At 27.3% G+C, this 9,963-nt stretch overlaps 2 protein-coding genes across 2 annotated transcripts; both read left to right on the forward strand.

Moving 5' to 3' along the window:
• Window positions 1–3,611: 3,611 nt before the first annotated feature.
• LOC107476127 (MATH domain and coiled-coil domain-containing protein At2g05420-like) lies at window positions 3,612–6,354 on the forward strand. Its single transcript, XM_016095870.3, has 4 exons — window positions 3,612–3,741; window positions 4,463–4,609; window positions 4,958–5,115; window positions 5,392–6,354. Exons 2-4 carry the CDS (start codon window positions 4,485–4,487, stop codon window positions 6,108–6,110), a joined length of 1,002 nt encoding a protein of 333 aa, XP_015951356.1. The 5' UTR covers window positions 3,612–3,741; window positions 4,463–4,484; the 3' UTR covers window positions 6,111–6,354.
• Window positions 6,355–8,784: 2,430 nt separating this feature from the next.
• Window positions 8,785–9,375, forward strand: LOC107476097 (uncharacterized). The gene has a single exon (XM_016095844.1). The coding sequence runs from the start codon at window positions 8,785–8,787 to the stop codon at window positions 9,373–9,375; it is 591 nt and encodes a 196-aa protein (XP_015951330.1).
• Window positions 9,376–9,963: the final 588 nt, after the last annotated feature.

Here is a 9,963-nt window from a genome sequence, read left to right on the forward strand (position 1 = left end):
CTCCAATGAAGTTACGGCCAATGGTGAATCTGAAGGGTTGTAAAATGCTATTACACCAACTAAGCGACTATCCTAAGAGTCGGAAGATTTGAATGTGGAAGGAGATACCTCAACTTGCAAGAAGATCAAGATTGAGAATGAAACTTGAGAATTCGGATGCACATATTTTGGAATCCCTTTTAGAGTCTATCTAATAGAATAATGTCAAGCATATGTTTGTTTTGGTGGAAACATTGTCTTTTCTTGAGTTGTTATTTTTCTTTTAGTTCTTTTCGATTTTTATGTTTGGAATTTAGAATTTTTTTAAAATATAAATTGAAGTTATTTGGTTATTACTTGTGGTTTTATTTTTAATGATCCTCACCGTTGATATTCTGATAATTTCTAATTTAATATTTAATGTCATAAAGTTATAATTTTTTTGAATTATTGTTGATATAATTAAGTTAGTTATTAATTTTTAATGTGTATTTTTTAAAAAAAAATAATTATAAATTTTAGTTAAAATATTATGTTTAGAATTTTAAATTTAAATTCAAATATACTTTTTTTTGAATTTTTAAGTAAGTAATTGGGTTTGAGAATACTTTTTAAAAATTTATATAATTTATAAGCTATTATGCTAATTACAAAGGATTATAATAAAGTAAATAGAGCAGTCTTATTAAGATGTGAGGTTATTTATACTGTTTTAAAAAAAATCTTTATCTTTATAGCAATACAAATAAGAAGTTCTTATGCTGACGTGGTGGTCATACATTGAGTTTGAAAATTTATTTGTTTAAGTGTCAGTCACTAAAATTTTTTAAAATTTTATTATAAATCATAACTTTTTATTTGCTTACGTTGTTACCTTTTAAATTTTTAAATATGCTTTCTTAGGTTGTTGGGTATTTAGTTTTTAATATTGTTGAACTAATAATTTGCTTAGGTATCATCACTAAAAATTTTTAAAATGTTATTTATAAATTATAATTTATTATTTGCTTAAGTTGTTACTTTTTAAATTATAATATTAAAGTAAATAGAATTATCAATCTTATTAAAATGTAAGGTTATTTATACTATTAAAAAAAATTAATTTGACTTTTTTCTATACTTAATTCTATTTCTAATGTTGTTTCAACATTGAATTAATTTAGAAAATTTTATTTAAAATTTTAAAATTTGTACTAGCTAATTAAAAAACTCTATTTAAAAATTTAAAATTTGAAATTCTAATACTAATTCCTAATTAAGTGACTTCTTAACCGTTTTTATTTTTAAATTTAAATTTTTTTACTTACTACATTTATAAATTTTCTCTTTACTCAATTTACATTGTTATCTTTTAAATTGTTTTTACAGAATAGAAGTACTTTCATTTTTTCTCTTTTTTTAAATACTTTTTCTAAATTTACGTAATTTATAAGGTTATTAATTTTTAGATTGTATTTAATTTTATTTTTTTTATCGACAAATAATAGGATTGATACTATTTATGACGAAACTAATAAAATCATTCTTAAATTAACAAATTCCTATATTCTTGATGAACAATGAACATTTAATTAAAAAATTTTATTTAAAAATTTAAAATTTGTACTAACTAATTAACAAACTCTACTTAAAAATTTGAAATTTGAAATTCTAATACTAATTCCTAATTAAGTGACTTCTTAACCGTATCGATTTTTAAATTTAATTTTTTTATTTGTCACATTTATAAATTTTCTCTTTACTCCATTTACATTGTTATTTTTTATATTGTCTATATACAATAATAGAAGTACGTTCATATTTTTCTCTCTTTTTAATTATAAGCTATTCATTTTCAATTTCATTATTTAAAGAAACGAAAAAAAATATTTTAACTATTAGTTAAATTTATTGACTGAGATTAAACTTATTATTATTTGTTAAAATTTTTTTACTAGAATTTTGATATTAGAACTCATTTATCTAATAAAATAAAATATTTTGTGATTAAAATATACTTATATCTAAACTTTTCCGACAAAAAAATATTTGGAAAAGTAATTTGGAGTATTATTTCCGAAAGTTAAGACGTATATTTATGAACATTATCATCCATAACCATCCATCCTGCTTTCATCTCTTCATATAACTATTTAATTATTTATATAGTGTATTAATATTATTAAGGCCATGTTTATTGGAAAGTGTAAAAAACTTGTATAAATTTAGTTTTGTCAATTTTCCAGATGATTTCACCGTCAACTTAAACGATCTACAATTGGTAGTTGGTTGGAGCCACATGTGAAATCTGCTTTGAGCTATTTTGAGAATGCAGCCAAGGTGAAAAAGCTTAAGGCTAATGTGGTTGATTTAGAAGAAAAAGCCAAGACCCTGAAAGCAGAGGTAATTTCTATAGATGCTGATCTTAAAACAACAAAGAAAGAATTGGCAAAGGCCGAAGAAGGTTTTGTAGCAAGAGATTTGGATGATCGATTAGGATATGGAATAATACCCTAAACCCTAATTAGATTAAGATTATATATAAATATATTTTTGTATTCTGCTTACTAGCTAGATCTCTATCATTATGTATGATTCAAAACACTAATGTCTCTAGGACTTTATAATAATTCTATTATTTAGTATTCTACTTTTGTCAATTATAGAATGTTCGATAGGGTAACATGTATGCCTTATTATGAATTATGATCACTAATTTTTGTACTTTTTCTTTTTCTTATACATCATAATTAATTAATAAAATTTTTTTCCCTTTAACTTTGCTTTTTCAAATAACTTTGTAAGCATTTTGTAGTGATGATGAAAATAAACAAGTCCATTGTATAGATGTAGATTATTAAACTAAGTTTAATTTTAACACTATTGTACTATCATTTTAAATAATGAGTGACTATTTTTTTTATTTATAAGAGTCCAAATAATTTCTATAGATAGATAGAACTATACATAAATAAAAAATAACAAAAATATTTTCCCATTTGAAAATAAAAAATTGTTACGAAAAAAATTGGGAATCTTTTTTATAGACCGATTCAAAGGTGTACCCTAGAAAAAATGAAAGTAGATACTAATTTTGTTGATATGATTAAAAAAAATTGAAAGCTCCTCGTAAGAAAAAGAAAGTAACTGAGGGGTAGTAAAGTATGGTAATATATAAGTTTTTAATCACCAAAAAAAATAATATATAAGTTTTTTATATTTTTTATTCCTTTTATATAAAATCAATTAAAATTAAAAAAATGGATAACATCTTAACAATGCAATACACAATGACTAATCCTGATCATTATATTCTAGTAAATAAGGATATTATACTTTTTTTTTATTATGAAAATCATAACTCTAACTAATGAATTATAACTTAAATGATACATTATTTTTTAATATTCACCTAAAAAATCGAAGTTCAAGCCTTCCTATTTTTGAAAAAAAAAAAACTCATAACCTTAGCACCAAACAGAAATTAAAAAGTGAAGCCCATGACATAATTTTTTTCTCACTTAAAAAGTTTTGGGTTCCAACCTCACTTTTAATTCTTAAAAAAAATAAGTGAAAGCTTTGAGGGGGTAAAACCGTAACCGAATAAAAAATTATATCCAAAGAATTCTTGGAAACTCATCAAAGGATTCTGCAAGCGAGGGAGTAAAAACTAAAAACCAGAGCTTTGAGGATTACATAGAGGGAAACGAAAACAGAGCTTTCAACAAGCATCAAAGAAGAGAATTTACTATTTACCACTTACCAAGTTTTCATCTTTCTCAGGTAAACCTCTTTCTCTCAATCAACCTATCATCTTATGTTATCTTATTATTCTATAACGTCTGTATCATTGACATTTCACCAATGGTTAATGATTTAGGGCTAAATTTTTATTTTTGTTATTTTTTATTTTTTTCATTCTTATCGGTGAGACCCGTCAGATTTTTTTTATCATTCTTATTGAATATATAGAAAGAGTTTGAGTTTATTACATATAGTTGTTACTTGTTAGCTTAGAATTCTCAATTCTTCAAACACATTTGCATGTTTTTGTCTCTGGCTGTATAATCTTCAGCAATTGGATTATGAAAATACATTTGGTCCTAACTTTCCGATCAGTGGTATTGTTAAAATCTTCTCAGTTTTAAACTGTGAGAAAACTAGTTGGGCTGAAATTTTAACTAGATGCTGGTGTTGGGTGCTAAAATTGCTTTTTGAAGAGTCTCTCTGAATAGTCTCAGGGTTAATACAGAAGATCTTTGATCTATAACTAGTTAGCCATTACTCATGTTTCCAAATAAATGTCGTTTTCATTCTTTTGATACACTGGAAAATCAATGTATGCGAACACAAAATATATAGATAGTTGTCTAATAACCATAGTACATAGTAAGTAAAGAAGTACTTGCATAGTTGCATGCATGCTTGATGTTTGTTTCCAGAAACATTCACAACCACTAAGTTTCATTGATAATGTTTCGAAATTATGTTAAACACAAACAAGTGTTACGTGGTGAGCTGAAGAAATGGAGGATCAAGGAGAGGTTGAAACAACTATCACCTCAAAGTACACATGGACCATCAAGAACTTCTCTAAATTGAAGTGCGACAAGCTCTACTCCGAGAACTTCTTCACTGGCAAGCATCCATGGTACTTGCTTGCAACCAACTCCTATATATGTATTTTGCAATTATTCACTAATAGGTATTCTCTTTGGTACATTGTTTTATTTGTGTTATATATATATTATTAGAATATTATAATTAGGGAACAAAATCAGGAAAATATCAAAGAGAATAAAAAAAAAAAACAATGTAATTTATTAGGATATTTTTCTATAATTAGCGTACTCATTAGCGTTCTCTTGGTCTATATATTGGTAAGAACCTTGTAATCAAGTGAAGAAATCAATATGATACTTTTCTAAATTATTCTTCGTTTCTTTTCCTAAACCTTTATACCAACGTAACATATATATGCTTTGGATTTGATTTTTAGGCGGATTCGTATACATCCAAAAGGGAATAAAGTAAACTGCTTGTCAATCTATTTGTCTGTTGGTGATAATGCTAATTTTCCTGTTGGTTGGAGCAAAACTGCTAACATTAAGATGTCTCTAATTAATCAGCTCTATTCTGATGACACCATAACACATGGTACTTCTGACACTACTATTTCGATTTCTTCATTCTCTTTATTGTGAAGTTTACATATATAAAGCTTTTAATTGAGTCTTATCAGTATCATTTGTCTTATTGATGAAAACTTTTATTTTCTAGCAATCTCATGCATGTCATAGTGCTGCCTTTTGGATGATTTTTGACAATTTTTCATAGATGAATGATCATGTTATGAAGGATTCAGTAGATGGAGCATTTTTCACTCAATTCTCTTGTTCTTATTTTAATTCCAATCTATTCTGCTTTTGCTAGTGGGCGTGCATACCTACAAGCACAACAGCACAGGAGTGGTTGCTGCCTATGGTTTCCCATCCTTTGTGTCTTTAGCTGAATTTTGTGACCCTAGTGAAGGGTTTCTTGTGAAGGACACATGCATAATTGTTGCTAAGGTGTCTGTCGAGAATTCAGGACACGAAGATACTAATGTTGATCACTTGCCTAAGGAAATGTGCTCATCAACATGTGATGAGTTGATCAATTTCAAGGGTCTATGCCAAATAGAAAAAGACCATGTTAATCTGCTGGAGGAAGCATGTTTGAAGCATCCTTCCGTTATTGAAAGCCATCGAAAGAGAAAACGGAGCCAGAAGTTCACAGAATGGTCATTCACAACTCTAGGGAAAGTGTTGCATTTTCTAAAGACAAAAAAGGTGAAGGACATGAATGAAGATGCATGTAAGGAGCTTCAAGATTTGTGGGAGGAGCTTGAGATGGTTAAGTTTGATGACTTGAGTTGGCTAAAGCCCCATGTTGAATCTGCATTGAGTATGAAAAATTATGCGGAGAGATTGATGAAGGTGAAAAGGCTGAAGGGTAGTGTAGTTGCTCTAGAGGTTAAGAGGAGGAACCTGAAAGAACTGATGATTTTAGCAGAGACAGATCTTGAAAGAGCAAGAAAGGAATTGGCAATAGCTGAAAAAGGGTTTGTAAAGAGAGAAATGGATGATGAACTAGGATGTGGAATACCCTAATTAAGATGACTGCCAAATAAGACTTCTATTTTGGTTTGCTGGCTGAGATTATATTAGAATCTATTTATATTTTTTGGTAATATTTATTGGTGTTCTTCAAACATTACACATGCCATATGGAAATAGAGGCCATAGCTCCTTAGATTTCTATTCTTTTTCTTTTTATTTGTCAAAGTGCTACTTTATAACTGTGTGTAGCTGAACAAAACTGCAAATCTCAAGTTGAGTCTACCTAATCAGTTGAATGCCAACAAGAACATATCTTACATTTCATATTACTCTCTGTCAATATATAGTTGATTGGATAAAGTAAAATTTCGATTTCTACTAAGTCAAATAATTTTACTGTTTAAATTATGTTACAATTTTATATTTTACATGTTTAATTTATTCTTTCAATTTTAGTAATTATTTTTCCTACCTGTTGGACAACTATACTTATATAAAAGTAAGAAAAGTAAATTTAGGCCATATAAATTATTCATAGTTATTAGTTAAGATTAAAAGTTTTTACAAATTTATCAGATAGATTGATCAACTTTTAATTTTAGATATCACAATACAACACATTTATACAACACTAAAAAGTTCCTTTTCAATACTTGACACATTTGTCAAAATTTGAACTTAAGTACAGCATATTAAGAACATATGAATTACCACTGAAGCTTTAGCTTACTTCATGGGCCTAGAGAAAGTCCAAAAATATTTTTTTGGAAATCATTGCGGAGAGTAATAATGTTGGAAGTCATACAAAGTCTCAAAAAAAAAAAAAACTCAAAGCAATTATTTTAGTATCTTTATTATTGACTGTTTGCATCTAGTATTAGTATCTAGTTCTAGTACAGTAAATTTTTTATATATTAATTAAGAGAAATAGTAAAAGAGTAGCTCATAAATTGGCAAATATATCTCTAACGAATTCAAATATATAACCTAGCATATATCTCTAACGAATTCAAATAGTATGAATGAAAGATGTGCCACAACACATATATAACCTAGCACGTTTGGATCGCCTAGATCCTTTCATGAATAAATAGCTACCTATTTACCCGTCAAAAACAACTACATAATAAACACACAAACTCTTCTCCCTCATCTCTTCACTTATTTCTAGCTATTATCATTATCATCAGGTTCACCTTCTTTCTATTATTACTCTTTCTTTCTCTCATTCGTTCCTTTTTCATTGCCTTATTGTGATGTTACTATGACGAAATTAAATAATTAATTAAAATAGATAGTAGCATATATGGTCTTTCTCATTATGAAAGAAAGAATACTCCCAAAAAATAGTTCTATATATGTGTATGAGTATGTGTGAATTGAATTCTCACAAGTAATTACAGCTTAATACTACCTTTTATTATTTAAGATTTATTTATTTATTGTTATTGTTTTTTTTAAAAGGTGAGAGCCTTGGCGGCCATGGCAGCACAAAAAGAAATGGGGAGGAATTTCAGTTTCAAAGACAGCCTTATAATGTGCTTCAAACCTTACAACAACAACAACAACAACAACAACAACAATAATAATAATAATAAGAAGGAAAGAGATGATAATCCCATGGTGAAAGACAAGTTATCAGATTCTATATCCAAATTGAAAGGTTAATTTCTTCTACTCTGAGACCTTAGTAGAGTTTGAGTATTTTTATCGTTTTGATTTCTCTTAACAAGATTTGAATATTTGCGTTAAATTGTGAAAAATAATTATCAATTAGAATTTGTATTTGTAATTACTTATTCTTGAATTTTTATTTAATATTTTTAATATTATCAATTAGAATATAAGTAGTTGCGAATATTCCGAAGACAGATATATAAAAAAGTTTCAACTAACGTTATCAATTTAATATCACTTTCAGTATCAGACACAGGGAAGAATTTTTCTCAAGGAAGACGAATTGAAACAAATCTTTCTACAACTGTGAAGTACACATGGATCATTTGGAACTTCTCTGCATTGAAATGTTACCTCAAATACTCGGACACATTTTTTACAGGAGATCATCCATGGTATATATATAAATACGAGTGACAATATAAAATATTTTATACAGTTGTACAATTATAAGTTCACAATATTTTTTTAATGAACATTCATACTTGATTAGACACGTATATAACAGTTTTACATTAATATTATAGTAAAATTAAATTCAATAAATATATATACTTACATATTATATATATTTGCAATTTAATAAACTCATCTATATACGTATATGTTGCAAAGGTACTCTCTATTTTACACAGATTTTTTGCTGAGGTTTTAATAATTATGTATTATTTTTTCTTTGGATTTAATTTTAGGCGAATTAGTCTATATCCACAAGGATTTCGGCCGAACTATTTGTCAATTTATTTGAGTAATGGTGATAAATCTCTTTTACCGGCTGGTAGTTGGAATAAAACCGTTAGTTTCAAGTTGACTCTCAAAAATTACTTCTTCTCTGATAAAGAAATAACACTAGGTATTTTTCTCTCTACTCTCTCAATTCAGTTTATTTATAATGGAGTTTAGTTACTGTTATTTCATTTGGTTGTTTGCCTTGTATTTTTTTTTTTTTGAATTTTATAAAAAAAATTTAGCACCATAATTAAATATTCTGTATTATTATTAGTTTTATGAATTTGATTATTATCACAAAATTTCAATTTATTAGTATATGATTTTGGCAGGTACTAAATATGAATCAGGCAGTGCAAAAGGTCCTGGCTATGGTTACGCATCGTTTATAACTTTAACCGAGTTTCTTGATCCTAACAACGGGTTTCTTGTGAACGATTCTTGTACTATTGAGGCTGAAGTTTGTGTTGTGAATGATGGTCATCAACATCATCCTAATGATAATCGCATAGTGCCTTTGGTTACAAGAAATAACGACAACAACAACTTAGTGGATTTCAAGGGTTTATGCAAAGTGAAAAAAGATTTTGTTTCACTACTGGAGGAAGCATGTTCTAAGCATCCTAAACTTGTTGAAGGTCAGAAAAGGAGAAATCAGAGTGAAAAGTTTATTGAAAACTCGATCATGACTTTGGGAAAAGTTCTTCATTTTCTAAAGAGTCATAAAGATGTAAAGGACTGTACTGATGATGCTGTTAAGGAGTTTCAGAATTTGTGGAAGGAACTTGAGTCTTTTGGATTTGATGATCTCACTTGGTTGGAAAATGATGTTAAAATCTATATGGTGAAAAAGTTGAACGAGAATGTTGATCTTGGAGGAGAAAAAGGAGAATTGTTGAAAGTAGATTAAGGCTTTGTTATTATTTAGTAGAGTAAATAAATTCTGATATATTTTAGTAGATCATATTCTAATGTCAGAATTAAACCTCTCTAAATTACAAACAATTTTAGTAGATTAGATTATATTATATTAGGGTCAATTAAGGATTGGTTTAAATTTAAGTGTGATTAGTGTGTTTGTCTTAATTTAAATATGTTTGACTTTATTTAAATGTTATGGTTCTTTTGTATTTACTTTAATATTTAATATAGCTTTTTCAGAAAGAAAAGTATCGGAGCCAATGAAATATTTGTATAATGTGTACAATAGAGGTTTAAGTAGTATTAGAGATATAACTATTAGTGTTACCTTTACTCATCAGCGTAAATCTCTAGGATGAGTGGTATCATGAGTCATGACATGATATTAAAGTTTTAGATTCGAAAAGTAAAGAGTTCGATCCTAATAAAAGCACGAGAACGTGTTTTATATTGTTGACTAAATTCAATAAAATTAGTCTAATATAATAAAAATTAATTATGATTAATATTATTTAAAATCTTATATATTATTTAACATGATTAAACTTGATTTATAAAAAAATTTGAATGTAAAATA

Source organism: Arachis duranensis, chromosome 2 (assembly GCF_000817695.3).
Source record: "Arachis duranensis cultivar V14167 chromosome 2, aradu.V14167.gnm2.J7QH, whole genome shotgun sequence".
NCBI classification, from domain to species: Eukaryota; Viridiplantae; Streptophyta; class Magnoliopsida; order Fabales; family Fabaceae; genus Arachis; species Arachis duranensis.

Bases quoted from the DNA above. Each gene is read 5' to 3' on its own strand.
- LOC107476127 (XM_016095870.3), top strand. From the start codon at position 4,485: ATGGAGGATCAAGGAGAGGTTGAAACAACTATCACCTCAAAGTACACA. The intron at 4,610-4,957 runs GTACTTGCTTGC...TTTGATTTTTAG, and splicing joins TTCACTGGCAAGCATCCATG to GCGGATTCGTATACATCCAA. The intron at 5,116-5,391 runs GTACTTCTGACA...TGCTTTTGCTAG, and splicing joins TGATGACACCATAACACATG to TGGGCGTGCATACCTACAAG.
- LOC107476097 (XM_016095844.1), top strand. From the start codon at position 8,785: ATGATTTTGGCAGGTACTAAATATGAATCAGGCAGTGCAAAAGGTCCT.